Here is a 16,484-nt window from a genome sequence, read left to right on the forward strand (position 1 = left end):
AAATATAATATTATTTATTCAAATAACAGTAGGTGGTTGTGTTCATAAAGACATAAAAAAGCAACAAACATAGGTTCTGTTACCCCATTTTCAAAATATAACTAGACAGTTGTGAAATTTGCTTCTAAAATACAACATTCTACATTTAAAACGTTAGTTTTGAGACTTACCGCTCTCCATAGTGTCTTGAGCCTTAGCACTCTCCATAGTACCTCAGTGGTAAGCACAGCATCTCGGGGGCGAGCTTTTGTGGCGCTTCCTTCGCTGTTTGGACGAGGGCGGGGCTAGGGGGATACAGAGTTCGATACAACACCTGTCTACGCAGCACGTGCACCGCGCAACTGAAACGCCAGCCCATTGTTGGGGGAAACATTTTTAATATTCGACAGCATTCCTTCAGACGAATCTCACTGACGTTCACACCGTCATGTGAATTGTGACAGGTTGACAATCTCCTCGCACAGGTTAAATCCGCGTATGTCTACTCATCCTTCTTTGGTCTTTACGCACCAAAATACGCCTTTCGAAGCTCGTGACGCAACTGAGGCTGTTACGTTGATATTTAATTTCCCCTCCCCGGGCTGTTCTGCTCCCATCACTCTCCTCCCTCCGTTGTAACTATTTCTCCTATCTCCGAGCAAGCGACTAACATGGATATTATAAACCAGGTAGGGCGTTTTGGACACTATTGAATCGACTGATATTAGTTTGGATATTAATGCTATGTTTATTATGTGCATGTTTTCCTTTATCTTTGGCCAGAGGTGCATTGTATGTGATGAAGATGTGCTAAGGAATTGTGGTGGAAAATTCGTATAGAGCAGAGGTGTCCCGCTGATGTCCGTCTGTTCACCTATATTTCAATATTTCAAAGGGGCTTTTGTGGGTGACTTCTTTCATTTTTGTTTGTTTTTAAGACATCAGTGACGTTATGATTTTTGTATTTAATGCAGATCTGATGAAACGCTAAATTGAACGTATTTGGGTGGGCTGATAGATACAGTTGACATACAATAAACTTACTAAATTATATAATAGTTTGTAGTAATATTATATTCTGTAGTGTGGAAATGCGTAACATCCATCCACAGAGACTGCAAGAGGCCCTTCACATGCAGATGCGCTTGTGGAGATGCTGTTTAAAATGGCAGCTGACTTCCATCCCAATACTGTGACTTTCAGCTCTTAGACGAGACCCATCTGCATTATTTCTACATGGATGTTAGGCTGTATAAGACATTGATCGTGAAATTTGTACCAACTCAAGCACAATCAACCACTGGTAAAACAGACGTTTTGACTATTATATTGCCATTACATCATCGAACAGACATTTTTTTTCAAGGTGACGCAAGCTGAATTCATAAGTAAGCAAATATTATACATATCAATGTATAATATAATAAAGAAGAGTCTTGGATAGATTTATTGAATTCCCCCCGGATGGTGCGTAAGGAGGACCATCCTCGCGGGCATACAGTGGTGTCGCGTGAAACCGCACCTTCCCACGTCACTCTGTCTACCCGAATAAACAGAATCAAATTGACCACCGAACTGATTGGCAAATATTTGTAAATATCATATCATGTATGCATGAAACGGAACAAACGGTACATCTCAGACGTGAAGACCATGATAATTTGCCGTCAGTGAAGGGCCTATTTTCATCCTTCTGAAAAACGGTGTAAGGATTGCTAAAGAGGAGCACCGTCACTCATTAAGATTGGGTTTTAAAAGGCTAAATCTCGGGTCTCTTTCACGTGACATGCACTCTGGCCACGATTCAAGGTCCTTTTTTTTTCTTTGTCTTTCAGAGCTTTAGTGACATACAGATAGACCTTTTTCACAGACTGTGATGACGCGTTTCCGCCTTATTTATCAGCGTAAATCTCGCAATTTTTGTTATAATCCATTTTTTAAATATTGAGTGTACATTTATCTAACATTATGCTTTGTGTTATATTACCCTGGAATTAGTAAAAAAAATTAAAAAAAAATAAATAAAAAAAAATACGAATTACCACAGCTGCAAGGGGGTTTCTATTGCAGCTGCTGAGAGAGTGACAGTACATTTGGCATCTTCTCCCATCTGACTGTCTTAAGCTAGCACTCTCAATTTTTTTCCTCTTCTGGAAAGTCATTCAAATGTAATAGTGGATTTTTTCTTTTGCCCTTGGAGCAAATGGGTAAGTGAAAATAATATTTGCTGTGGTCTCCCATTTACTCCCATTCACCGCTGTCGAAGTTTACCCTGCAAACGTTTACTTCCGTGTTCCATAACCCAGAGTGTGAAAAACGTCTGTGATGTGTGTTGAGTCATCTTGGCGAAGAGACATTATCACCATACTAATAACAAAAACAAATGTCATTCTTTTTCTGTCTGTATGTAACATGTCCCCCCATCTTTGTTTGTTTGTTTTACAGTTGGTTGCCAACGGGCAATTCAGGGTGCTGAAAGTCCCATTGGGCTTCATCAAAGCCTTAGAATGGGTAAGTTCTCTCTTTCTGTTTAAACTATGGTGGATTGTTGACCATTTTTAGTTCATACATCAATTTTAGCCATCTGAAACTGAAACCAGAGATTTGAGCTTTGTCCAGAACAGATGATTACAGTCTCTTATATATTTTATCATGATGTCGTGTTACTTTAAACATATTGTATGTGTATTCTGTTGATCACAAATGCATATTTCAGCGTTCACAGCCACTGGAGTTTCAGACTGATTACTCAGTGTCTGTCTCATACATGTCACACTCTGATGCACTGAGGTTGACGGGTACAATGGCACACGTGGGAAGATCTGCATTAGTTTGACATATTATCGTTCAATTACTTAATTGTTATTTTGTGTTTGGTTTATATTGCTGTATTTTTTTCTTCTTCTTAGCCTTGTATATTCTCTTCTGATTTGTCTTTGTTTAGTTTGGTTTACTATAGCTATTATAGATGTTTGTCTATTGATTTTGTCTGTGTTGTTGTATACACAAAAGAACACATAGCCCTGCTCAGAGATATGACAGATGGCATGAGGATCTCAGTGAAATTGAATAGCTTCATTCTCCATGCAGTCCCTCCTCCAGCCAAAGTCCACATATAATCTCTACCAGTGACTCAATCTCCCAGATTTAAATCCTGAAAGGAAAAATAATGTATTTGTGTCCACACCAGGATGCTGGACTCGCATGGAGAAAGATGCTTTTCTTTGGGTTTTTTTCTTTGGTAATTTTTAATATATTTTAGTAGCTATAAATTGATACACATTTTCAAATATATATAGGATTTACAACACACCTTTTCAGTATTTTCACAAATGTTATCCCACCACCAAAACTATGTTGCTCTGTCACTAAGGCTGATTGGGCAATACAGCGTTTCAGTCATACTAAAATGCAAAATACAGTTACAGCCATAATGCAGAACACCTGTTCTCTAAGCGATTGTGTATATCACTGCGCAGCACCCATAAAGGCTGACTATTAACTCTTAACCTCCTTAATTTTTCCTAAATACACAACTCTTGCATGAGCCCTTGACTCAACTGTTAGTGCATCTACTATTAAACATAATAAATCTCTACTGTTCTCTTATTGTTTCACTGTGTTTCACTTACATCATTGTCCTAGCTCTTACTTTTCTGAGCAAGTTTGGAACATTGTTTTGAGGCACAAGGATACATTTTGGATAAAAATGTCTGCTATGAATAATTGCACATGCAAAAGTTCTTGCTCTTTTCTAGGTGTTTGCCATCTTTGCATTCTCAACCTGTGGGAGTTACTCGGGCTCCTTCAGGATGAGTGTGGAGTGCAAGAACATATCACAGAGTAACCTGAAAATAGACGTGGATTTTGAGTATCCCTTCAGGTACACTTAACCTTAAGAGCTGTGTTGCCATGTCATAGTTGTTTACTTTATAAAGTCATTGAACCTAATACATTTAAATTAATCTGAAGTGGATCCGCACACTGTTTAATCATTCCCTTTTATTAATTTAAAAATCACAGCAACATTTTGATCAGAATGATGGCCGTCAGGCACACATCAATAGGCAACACATCAATTTAAGTACTTTTGTTACAACTAAACACATCATTATGTTCACTTGTTAATAAGCATGGTCAATTTTCTGATGATCACTCAATCTCACTTAATGAGAACAATTAATTAAGAGTTCAAACGTTAGCAAAACATACACCAGTCTCCCACAATTACAAACAATTCACAAACATCAGTGAATCACGTGAATCATGTAAATGTCGCAATTTAAGTAAAAAAAAGTTTAAAACAGCAAATATCAGACACAGGTCAAAGTCAAACAAATACAAACACTGATACAAAGGTAAACATTCCAAAAATTCAATAAGTCACAAGAATGGATGGATATCGGGGGGCCTGGGTAGCTCAGCGAGTATTGACGCTGACTGCCACCCCTGGAGTTGCGAGTTTGAATCCAGGGTGTGCTGAGTGACTCCAGCCAGGTCTCCTAAGCAACCAAATTGGCCCGGTTGCTAGGGAGGGTAGAGTCACATGGGGTAACCTCCTTGTGGTCGCGATTAGTGGTTCTTGCTCTCAATGGAGCACATGGTAAGTTATGCGTGGATCGCGGAGAGTAGCATGAGCCTCCACATGCTGGGAGTTTCCGCGGTGTCATGCACAACGAGCCACATGATAAGATGTGCAGATTGACGGTCTCAGAAGCAGAGGCAACTGAGACTTGTCCTCCGCCACCCAGATTGAGGTGAGTAACCGCGCCACCATGAGGACCAACTAAGTAGTGGGAATTGGGCATTCCAAATTGGGAGAAAAGGGGATAAAAAAAAAAAGAAAGAACAGATGGATATCAAAATCCAAGTTAAGACCCATAGGATACAAGGTGTTAAGTGTATAAATATAATAGGCCTCTCTTTGTTTAATACAATTTTATTAACATCACCATCTCTTCTGGGTGATTTGACATGTTCAATACCAATGTATCTAAGAGTTGAAAGATTATGTTTTTTCAAATTAAAATGAACTGCCATAGTATTCTCTTGATCATTTGTGCGTATACTACTACGATGTACCGCAATCCTTGTTTTTAGAGCACGTAGTGTTTTTCCAATATAGGCTAATCTACAAGGACATTTAATCATGTAAACAACATTATTTGTAGTACAAGTGACACCCTTGATTTTTAATTCTTTACCCGAATAGGGATGGGAAAAAAACATTAATTTTAACGGTAATATTACATTGGACACAGTGACCACAACTATTAATTGCCAAATGGGATAGATGACAAAAAATGAGTGGGACGGTCCATAGGCAAATCAGCTTTCACGACAGGATTATGAATGTTAGGGGGATGTTTATATTCAAATCTAGGTGACTCTTTAAAAACATCATGAAGAATGGGATCTGAATTTAAAATGTACCAGTGTTTGTTGACAATCTTTTTAAATCTGTACAAATACGAGAAAATGGAACGAGAAAACAACTTTATTTTCTTCAGATTTAGCCTGATTTGTGGTTAAGCATATGTCCTGATTTTTTTTTTTCAAATCTCCTAACAGCAGACTGTATCCAATTTTCATTATAACCACTCTCTTTAAATTGTTTCGTTAAGTCAATGCTTTGTAGTGCGTAAGACTCATTAGAGCTACAAATATGACTTATAAAATTAAATTAAATTAAATTTGACTAATAGGCAAACTACGCTTCAGAGGGGTAGGATGATAACTTTGTCCATGCAGGAGTGTATTACGATCAGTCGGTTTTCTGTACAGATCTGTAGTAATCTTATCGCCATCCCTAATAATAAAAATATCAAGAAAATGTATTTGGGACCAGCCAAAATTGACAGTAAATCAAAGATGTTCATCACTTGCATTAAGAAAGCGCTGAAACTGTAGCAGTTCATTCTCAATACCAGACCACAACACAAGAATGTTGTCAATGTATCAATGCTAGAGTCTTATATGCGAAAAGAACGGATTCTGAGAACAATTGAAAATGTGTTTTTGTTCAAAGAAACCCACATACAAATTGCCATAATTTGGTCCCATAGTGCTTCCCATGGCTGTACCTTTAGTTTGAAGAAAAAGTCATCTTTGTATCTAAAAAAAAAAAAAACATTTTGTTAGCACCAAATTGGTTAATGTTTTGATGCAATCAATACTTGGTCTTTTGTTTTGATGTGGATTTCTTAAAAAAAGAGACTCAACATAAAAGAGTATATAATGTATCATCAGATAATTCAATAATTTTCAAAATCTTAATCATCAGTTGAATCCTTTGCAAAAGAGGGTAATGAAGACACAATAGGTTTTAAAAAGTAATCAACAAAGGGCAACATTTTCTCAGCAAGAGACCCAATCCCAATGATAATGGGTCTTCCTGGAGGCTTTTCAAGATTTTTATGTATTAAAATTTTTTAAGTATTTTTAAGTATATAAATAACTGGAGTAATTGGGTAATCAACCTTCATGAAAGTAAACTCCTGTTTTGTGATCTCACCCACATCCAAACAATGTTGCAAATATTCATGAATCTTAGTTATAAACCTTAGTGGGATCAGAATTCAATTTTTGATAAAAGACATTGTCACTCAAATGTCATTTCACTTCTTGATCATAATCGCAAAAATTAATAACTACAATGGAGCCACCCTTATCTGCTGGTTTAACTATAACAAGTTTTATAATTTTTATTTCCATTAAAGCTTTTCTTTGATCTATAGTAATGTTGTTGTGTACCTTGTACTCACGTTTGTTGGGAAAAAGTTTGTCGGACATCCCCCTCTACAAGATGACAATATGTCTCAAGTGAAGCATTTCTATTCTTAAGAGGAACAAAGGATGATTTACCTCGAAAGTTTGTAGTAAATCTATTTAGTTCAGAGGAAGAATTAGGATCTTGTGTAGATTTCTACAGATCTGTACAGAAAACCGACTGATCGTAATAGTTTACCAATTAGTCAATTTAATTGTATACGTCATATTTGTAGCTCTAATGAGTCTTACGCACTATACAAAGCATTGACTTAATGAAAAGATTCAGAGAGCGGTTATAACGAAAATTGGATACAGTCCGCTGTTAGAAGATTTGAAAATAAAAATCAGGACATATGCTTAACCACAAATCAGGCTAAATCTGTTTTCTCATTCCAATACTCCCCTATTTGTACAGACTTAAAAAAAGATTGTCAACAAACACTGGTATATTTTAAATTCAGATCCCATTCTTCATGATGTTTTTAAAGAGTCACCTAGATTTGAATATAAATGTCCCCCTAACATTCATAATCTTGTCGTGAGAGCTGATTTGCCTATGGACCGTCCCACTCATTTTTTGTCATCTATCACTTTTGGCAATTAATAGTTGTGGTCACTGTGCCCAATGTAATTTTACCGTTAAAATTAATGTTTTTTCCCCATCCCCATTTAGGTAAAGAGTTCAAAATCAAGGGTGTTATCACTTATACTACAAAGAACACTGTTTACATGATTAAATATCCTTGTAGATTAGCCTATATCGGAAAAACACTACGTGCTCTAAAAACAAGGATTGCGGAACATCGTAGTAGTATACGCACAAATGATCAAGAGAATACTATGGCTGTTCATTTTAATTTGAAAAAACATAATCTTTCAATTCATAGATACATTGGTATTAAACATCAAATCACCCAGAAGAGATGGTGATGTTAATAAAATTTTATTAAAAAGAGAGGCCTATTTATACACTTAACACTTTGTATCCTATGGGTCTTAACTTGGATTTTGATATCCATCTGTTCTTGTGACTTATTGACTTTTTGGAATATTGTTTACCTTTGTGTTGGTGTTTGTATTTGTTTGACTTTGACCTGTGTCTGATGTTTGCTGTTTTAAACTTTTTTACTTAAATTGCGACATTTACATGATTCACGTGATTCACTGATGTTTGTGAATTGTTTGTAATTGTGGGAGACTGGTGTATGTTTTGCTAACGTTTGAACTCTTAATTAATTGTTCTCATTAAGTGAGACTGAGTGATCATGAGATAATTGACCATGATTATTAACAAGTGAACATAATGATGTGTTTTGCAACAAAAGTACTTAAATTTATGTGTTGCCTATTGATGTGTGCCTGACGAAGATCATTCTGATCAAAACATTGCTGTGATTTTTAAATGAATAAAAGGGAATAATTAAACCGTGTGCAGATCCACTTAAGTTTTATTTCAATGCTTTTTGCCCTGATCCAGCACCTGATGCAGAAGTGCTGGATGTGTGTGCATTCCCCATCCCTTTATTGAACCTAAAACGACCATTTATTGTTTTTTTAAATCTGTTAGTTTTTTTTTTATTAGATTTTTTTTATTGAACCTTAGTGCTTCTGTGCTTTTTCTCCAATGTGCTTTTTGCCATCCTAAGTACACACAGATACACTACAGGTCAAAGGTTTAGGGTCACTTACTCATTCTTTAGTATTATTATTATTTTTCACATTTTAGAATAATAGTAAAGTCATCAAAACTATGGAAGAACAGAAATGGAATGATAGGAACTGTGTTGTGACTAAAAAAAAATCCAAAATAAATCAAAACTGTGTTATATTTTAGCATCTTCAAAGTAGTCACCCTTTGCCTAGAATTTGTAGACATGTACTCTTGACATTTTCTCAACCAACTTCTTGAGCTATCACCCTGGGATGCTTTTTAAACAGTATTGAACTATGTTGGGCACTTATTGGCTGCTTTTCTTCATTATTTGGTCCAAGTCATCAATTTAAAAAAAAAAAAAAAAATTAAGTTTAGTTTTATAATGAAATAAACTTATATGGTGGCACAATTATATTTTTGTCTACAAAACTAATTTCAAATGTTTAAGCATACGTCTTCAGATCAAAAGGTTTTTAAGATCATGAGAAACATTTCAGTCAAGTGACCCCAAACTTTTGAATGGCAGTGTATATAGTTTTCCTTTTATCAATACCCTTTTCATGGGCTGTGATGCGTTTAAAAAAATTTTTTTTATACATTTTAAAAATGATTCTTTGTGTTATATTATCGTAGTTTAAAAAAAAAAAGTTACCACTACTGCAGTGGAGTTTTTAAATACAGCCGCTGAGGGAGTGACAGAAAATTTGCCATGTTTCTTCTCACTGTCATAATGTCTCACTCTATTTTCTTTTCTCTTTTTGAAAGTCATGGAAAGTCACTGGTGCAAATGGGAACTAAAAAAAATTATATCTGCTGTGGTCTCAATAGAAGTTTACCCCACTTTAATTTATATCTGTGTTCCAAATATGGAAATATAAAAAGGGTCCATAAATTTAAAAATATAAACCATACCTTTTCCCTAGCCAAATGTAGTGTAGTACTAACATTGAAACTAAGGCTCTTGTAAGTCACACTAGATAAGACTGTCTTCTAAATGCTTTATATGTAAATGTACTCCCATAACCATAACATTGTCTTTTATCCACATACACCAGTTAAATAACTGTGTTGTTCTACCCAAAAGGAGTGTTATGGTTCTCTCAAAAACCCTAATACACCATTCTTCTCCACTTGATCTCTTCCAGACTCCATCAAGTGTATTTTGATGTCCCCACCTGCAAGGGTAGCCATAATGACCGTTGCTTTCTGGTTGGGGATTACTCATCCTCAGCAGAGTTCTTTGTCACCATCGCCGTTTTTGCATTCCTGTATTCCATGGCAGCTCTTAGCATCTACATCTTTGCCTTTGAGAAGTACCGTGAGAACAATAAGGGACCACTGATTGTGAGTTTTCCTAAATTATACATTAAAGAGTTAAAGACTCCATGAACTCGCTTGACGAGCACAGTTTTCTCTCCTGTTGACGTATTTCCTATTGAAATAGTACGTTTTGGCTGGACACATAGAACGTTTTTTGTTTGTTTGTTTGTTTTTTAATGGGCTTTACGGGGCAGTGGTGGCTCAGCGGTTAAGGCTCTGGGTTACTGATCAGAAGGTCGGGGGTTCAAGCCCCAGCACCGCCAAGATGCCACTGTTGGGCCCTTGAGCAAGGCCCTTGACCCTATCTGCTCCAGGGGTGCCGTATCATGGCTGACCCTGCACTCTGACCCCAGCCTAGCTGGGATATGTGAAAAAAAGAAGAATTTCACTGTATATGTGCAAATGTATAATGTGTGATAAATAAAGAAAATTATAATTATAATTATAACTTATGCTACAACCATCAACCATGATTTTCTACTTGCTAGTTGGTTGCAGGTGGTATTAGAGGAAGGAACATTCTCATTCTAGGGAGAATTTAATTGGAAAAATCTAATTCTGTGTAGTGCAGGATGAGTAATCTGTATTTTTGGTCCATTTTCCTGGAAAAGAAACACTATATTTTAAAATTAGCTTTTAATTTTGTCAAACTATCCACATTAGCATATAGATAGCTTCAAAATAGCCTCTTTCCCACCTACATCCCAGTACATTTCCCCAAAAAACTTTATAGATGAGGGACATGCAAGGAGACTTTTATGCTCTTGCATTCGCACTAGTAGTGACGTCATCTTGTATAGACCATTTTTGTTCTGACTTTGTTTGCACGCAAGATTCAATAGCAACAGCAACTAAATCAACAACACCGACGGAGAACACCAGGATCGGAGCTACACTTTTGTTAGGGCTGTTTTACACAAACTTTGGTTGCATCCGAAAACATTGGCAGCTGCCTAATCAGTTAATGGTTTAAACGACAGCATTTTTGAATTAATGGAACTCTTAAGGAAACTGGTTTTTGAACCGTTTAAAAAGCACCTTATTTCATCATACCTCCTTATTCAGCCTCAGAAGGCAGCATTTTCCAGTTTTCGGAATCAGCATGTGTCTTCAGGTTAGAGTTTACACTTGCCATGTGAGCAGCATGGTGCAGCGTACCAAAGCAACAGTGAGAGGAGAGATGAGGTGGTCAGACTACCACGCAGCACATGCTGAACTCAGCGGACAACATGTTGAAAATGCTCTATAAACCTATTTATCAACATGATTTTTTACAATAAAGGCCTTTAAGACTCAACATAAATTACTGTACTTACAGTGCATCCGGAAAGTATTCACAGCGCTTCACTTTTTCCACATTTTGTTATGTTACAGCCTTATTCCAAAATGGATTAAATTCATTGTTTTCCTCAAAATTCTACAAACAATACCCCATAATGACAACGTGAAAGAAGTTTGTTTGAAATCTTTGCAAATTTATTAAAAATAAAAAACAAAAGTATTCACAGCCTTTGCCCTGACACTCAAAATTGAGCTCAGGTGCATCCTGTTTCCACTGATCATCCTTGAGATGTTTCTACAACTTGATTGGAGTCCACCTGTGGTAAATTCAGTTGATTGGACATGATTTGGAAAGGCACACACCTGTCTATATAAGGTCCCACAGTTAACAGTGCATGTCAGAGCACAAACCAATCCATGAAGTCCAAGGAATTGTCTGTAGACCTCCGAGACAGGATTGTATCGAGGCACAGATCTGGGGAAGGGTACAGAAAAATTTCTGCAGCATTGAAGGTCCCAATGAGCACAGTGGCCTCCATCATCCATAAATGGAAGAAGTTTGGAACCACCAGGACTCTTCCTAGAGTTGGCCGCCCGGCCAAACTGAGCGATCGGGAGAGAAGGGCTTTTGTCAGGGAGATGACCAAGAACCCGATGGTCACTCTGACAGAGCTCCAGCATTTCTCTGTGGAGAGAGGAGAACCTTCCAGAAGAACAACCATCTCTGCAGCACTCCACCAATCAGGCCTCTATGGTAGAGTGGCCAGACGGAAGCCACTCCTCAGTAAAAGGCACATGACAGCCCGCCTGGAGTTTGCCAAAAGGCACCTGAAGGACTCTCAGACCATGAGAAACAAAGATTGAACTCTTTGGCCTGAATGGCAAGCGTCATGTCTGGAGGAAACCAGGCACTGGTCATCAGCTGGCCAATACCATCTCTACAGTGAAGCATGGTGGTGGCAGCATCATGCTGTGTGGATGTTTTTCAGTGACAGGAACTGGGAGACTAGTCAGGATCAAGGGAAAGATGAATGCAATAATGTACAGAGACATCCTTGATGAAAACCTGCTCCAGAGCACTCTGGACCTCAGACTGGGGCGAAGGTTCATCTTCCAACAGGACAATGACCCTAAGCACACAGCCAAGATAACAAAGGAGTGGCTCCGGGACAACTCTGTGAATGTCCTTGAGTGGCCCAGCCAGTGCCCAGACTTGAACCCGATTGAACATCTTTGGAGAGATCTGAAAATGGCTGTGCACCGACGCTCCCCATCCAACCTGATGGAGCTTGAGAGGTCCTGCAAAGAAGAATGGGAGAAACTGCCCAAAAATAGGTGTGCCAAGCTTGTAGCATCATACTCAAAGACTTGAGGCTGTAACTGGTGTCAAAGGTGCTTCAACAAAGTATTGAGCAAAGGCTGTGAATACTTATGTACATGTGATTTATTTATTTTATTTTTTCGTTTTTTATTAAATTTGCAAAGATTTCAAACAAACTTCTTTCATGTTGTCATTATCGGGTATTGTTTGTGGAATTTTGAGGAAAATAATGAATTTAATCCATTTTGGAATAAGGCTGTAACATAACAAAATGTGGAAAAATTGAAGCGCTGTGAATACTTTCCGGATGCACTGTAAATACTCATTCATTTACTTAAAAAGACATCTTGATGCAAGCTAACCAAGCAGTACAGGCACACCATTCTTCCCCCATGTAAAGTAGATTTCATGACGGTTTAGTGTATAATCAAGTTCAAATACCACTCTCAATAAACATCTGATAATTTCATCCCAGGAAAAGATCAATGTAGTAAGTAATCCATAAATCACTATATTTTCTGAATAGTCTCACAGTTCAAACAATACAGATGCGATGAAAACTCAAGGCATGTTTTGAACACACACACATTTGTGAAATGGGTGATGCTCTTTGGATACTTTGTTGGTTTTATGTTATTTCTGTTAAGGGAATTGTAAAATTAGCACAATCCTCTGAGTAGCAGGCTGGCAGCTACAATTTTGTTTACAAATGGCATTTCTCATTGCATTGTGCGTCATAGGTTTTTGACCAATCACAGGCTGCAGCACCTCCCGCAGTCCCTCTACACCGCCAAAAGTACCTACCCCTAGAGTAGGAGCTAAAAATGTCCCTTAAAATGGCTACGAGAAACTAAAGTGTGTCTCATGTGTGAAAACAATGAAAAGTACTTGTCCCGGGGAAAAGAACCTAAAATGGGCTCTAGTCCCTGCAGTGGGAAAAGGCCTACTGCTAATAATAGACTAAAAGCCACAAAAGTTTATTTTTTATATCAGCAGTTGGTTTTGTTGCTGAGATACATGTGAGGATGTGTAAACAAAGTAATAAAAAAATATATAGAATTATTGAAGCAGAGATTGAGATTTTGAACAACTACATTTATATATCATCAATACAGGATTTTGGCGTGACATGTGTGTTCACCTTCATGTGGCTTGTGAGCTCATCAGCATGGGCAAAGGGTTTGTCAGATGTGAAGACAGCTACGGACCCCGAGAAAGTCCTGGAACTGATCCCTGCCTGTGAGTTGGAGGGTAACCGCTGCCGTGAAGTTTACGACCCTGTCATGTCTGGTCTTAATACTTCTGTGGTGAGTCAGTTTTTTTTTTCAGCTCGACTGTAGTTTTAGCTGAAATGAAGCCAACTTAAAAACCTGTGTCTGCAAGAACTGATTATGGACCAGACCAATGTTGGCCAATGCCCTGTAGATGTAATATTGATATGGATAGACAAATAGTGCTTGAATGTGTGTCAGTGACACGCAATGTGAAATAAACAAAGAATTGAAAACTGTTACCTGTTCCTGGCCCCTCTCCAGCATTAACACCTTATTGCAGCTTTTATGTTGTATACTTGTCATGGTACATGAATGTATTACACATGTGGTGTGTTCTTTCTCGTAATCGCAACTTTATATCTCGCAATTGCCACTTTATTTTGACAGGAAAAAAAGATTCCTTGCAAAAGTTAGATTTAAGCTAATTAAAATTTTATTTATTTGAATATGTTTAACTAAGTATAAAATAAGTTCAATTAATGCCCAAAGCAAGTTTTTGAAGTTCATACTCCTCCTTAATTTTATGTGAATACTTTTTTTCTGAATTCATAATATGAAAATTATTTAAAGGTAACTCAAATCAGATTTGAAATGTGTAAATCTTAAAAACTCACTGAAATATTTTTTTAGTTTATTTGAGATCTTATGTATTGTGACACGTGGTTGATGCCCTGGGCCCTCAAGACCACAATCCATACTTGTTTGTCTGGGTCTCTTTTCAAAGACATGATGGTGTAAAAAATTTTTTTAATGCAATATCTCTCGTTAACTCTCTGCACTCCAGGTCTTTGGTTTCCTGAACCTGATCTTGTGGACGGGTAACCTGTGGTTCGTGTTTAAGGAGACCGGAATCATCGCACCATTTATGCGCCAACAGCCCGCCCAGGAGAAGCAGCCCGCCCCTGATTCCTACGGACAGGGAGGTTATGGGCAGCCAGACCCATACGCCAGCTCCCAGGGAGGCTACCAGCCTGACTACAGCCAGCAAGGCTACAATCAGAGTGGAGATTATGGCCAGGCCGGCTACGAGCAGCAGGGAGCACCCACCTCCTTTGCCAACCAGATGTGAGCGGAGAAATATCTGAAGAAGCGGAAGGCGACTGGGGAGTGGAAGGTAATGTTTAGAAATGTATGGCTGAGTTCGTAATGGCATACTACTGAAGTACTCGTACTATTTCTGTGGTATAAGGAGAAGTAGAGTAGTCAGGAATTATGCCATTCCGAACTCCGCTTATGCTATGCTAAGAAAGGAAATATTCTGAACATAGCTAGCCTACTACATACTGAATACTGCACACTACACAATACTGTGTACTACCTAGAAAAAAAAAATATTATTTTACTTGAATTGGACATGTTATCCAACAATAAACATTTCAAGCAAGTGCTACGCTATATTGTTGTTACATGACCTCATCACATTGCATGTCAGGGGTGTCCAGTAGTCATCTTAATATTTTGCATTTTTAGTTCAGTTTTGTGTAACAGAAACTACGTTTCCATCCAAGGTTTTTTTTTTGCAACAAAAGGTGTAGCGCATCAAAAAGTTTACCGATGTGGCTGATGGAAATGCAAATTATCGCAAAAATTTCACAAGTGTTGACATAATATTTTTCCGTTTAACTCTAGCGCATAAACTCTAAGTTATACATCCTTGAAAGCCAATTTATTGTATGTGAAGCATTACTCGCACTGTTATGGATTGGTCTTAACGGCATACCTGCACAGATCCGATGCTGCAAACACACCTGTGTCTTGACACTTCCAGAAGTGCCAACACATATCTCGTATGTATCATGCACCTGTCATCAACAAGTGCAGTGAGAACAAATAAATGGCCACTCTTTGCGATTAATGTAATCGCGGTAGCCATACGTTTATTTATTATAGCTGCTTTTCCAAACCATTCAAAATGATAGACGGCAGTCACAGAATTAGCCCACAATACAAAAGCATATTTCTGTGCACTAAGATGTTTTAAATTAAAAATAAATGCACAATACTAGGAGAAAAGCATCAGTGTGCTTTTTTGGAACTAACATAGCCCAGTTATATAAAATGATTGTTTAGCATATTTTTAAAAAAATGCAGGCAAAATTCCCTGTATTAAATTAAATAAATTACCAAATGAATAAAGCATTAAATTAAAAAAATAAATTACCAAATGAAAAAATAATTTACAGCCTTTTCACAAACTTAAATTAGCCTTACCCTGTTTTGTAGATGAAAAATGTCAGCTGAATGACATTCTCAGAATGTTCTACACTTTTTTCAAGACTATAAACTATTAGAACTATTTGTCCAATGCTGAGATCACTTTCAGAAAACTAGCTTTTGAACATTTGAAAACTTTTTAATATTTTAAATCTAACCCTCTTTACCTCAGATCACATTTGCTGAGCTTCTTCAGAACATGTAAATTGCATTATGATGCTAAAATTAATTTTAGACGACAATCAAGTTCAGTTGGTCGTTAAAAGTTGCTGGACAAATATGCGGGACTTAATGCAGTTGTGATGGCAATGCTTTAGTTTAGATGATTGTTCAAAATAGAATATCAGGAATGTATCGTATGTAAACCCAGATGTTACACCGCATCATTTCTTTTTTAATAGCTGTGCACACAGCATATACACATCGATGGATGGTCCTTATACTATGGGTACGTTTACACGACAACAATGTACTAAAAACTGAAACGTTTTTCCTTTGCGTTTTTGAAAAGTTTCGTGTACAGACGACAACGTTGTCAAAACGATCCCCGCGAAAATGACTAAAAATGCTGTATTATGAATGCCAAGCCAGTAGTTGACGATGTCACTTTGTATAGAAACACTACGTGCCTGCGCGCGTAAGCATTCTTCCACAGAGCGGTGAATACAAA

The 16,484-nt window shown here is 37.4% G+C and overlaps 1 protein-coding gene across 1 annotated transcript; it reads left to right on the top strand.

Moving 5' to 3' along the window:
- Positions 1-273: 273 nt before the first annotated feature.
- On the top strand, positions 274-14,714 carry LOC127414865 (synaptophysin-like). The gene is made up of 6 exons (XM_051653222.1): positions 274-668; positions 2,425-2,490; positions 3,738-3,862; positions 9,550-9,748; positions 13,442-13,633; positions 14,385-14,714. The coding sequence occupies exons 1-6, from the start codon at positions 651-653 to the stop codon at positions 14,667-14,669; spliced, it is 885 nt and encodes a 294-aa protein (XP_051509182.1). The 5' UTR covers positions 274-650; the 3' UTR covers positions 14,670-14,714.
- The last annotated feature ends 1,770 nt before the right edge of the window (positions 14,715-16,484 follow it).

This window comes from Myxocyprinus asiaticus, chromosome 24 (assembly GCF_019703515.2).
Source record: "Myxocyprinus asiaticus isolate MX2 ecotype Aquarium Trade chromosome 24, UBuf_Myxa_2, whole genome shotgun sequence".
Lineage (NCBI taxonomy): Eukaryota > Metazoa > Chordata > Actinopteri > Cypriniformes > Catostomidae > Myxocyprinus > Myxocyprinus asiaticus.

Excerpts from the sequence above, each read along its gene's own strand:
- LOC127414865 (XM_051653222.1), top strand. Across the intron at positions 2,491-3,737 it reads TCATCAAAGCCTTAGAATGG|GTGTTTGCCATCTTTGCATT; the intron begins GTAAGTTCTCTC and ends GCTCTTTTCTAG. Across the intron at positions 9,749-13,441 it reads ACAATAAGGGACCACTGATT|GATTTTGGCGTGACATGTGT; the intron begins GTGAGTTTTCCT and ends TCATCAATACAG.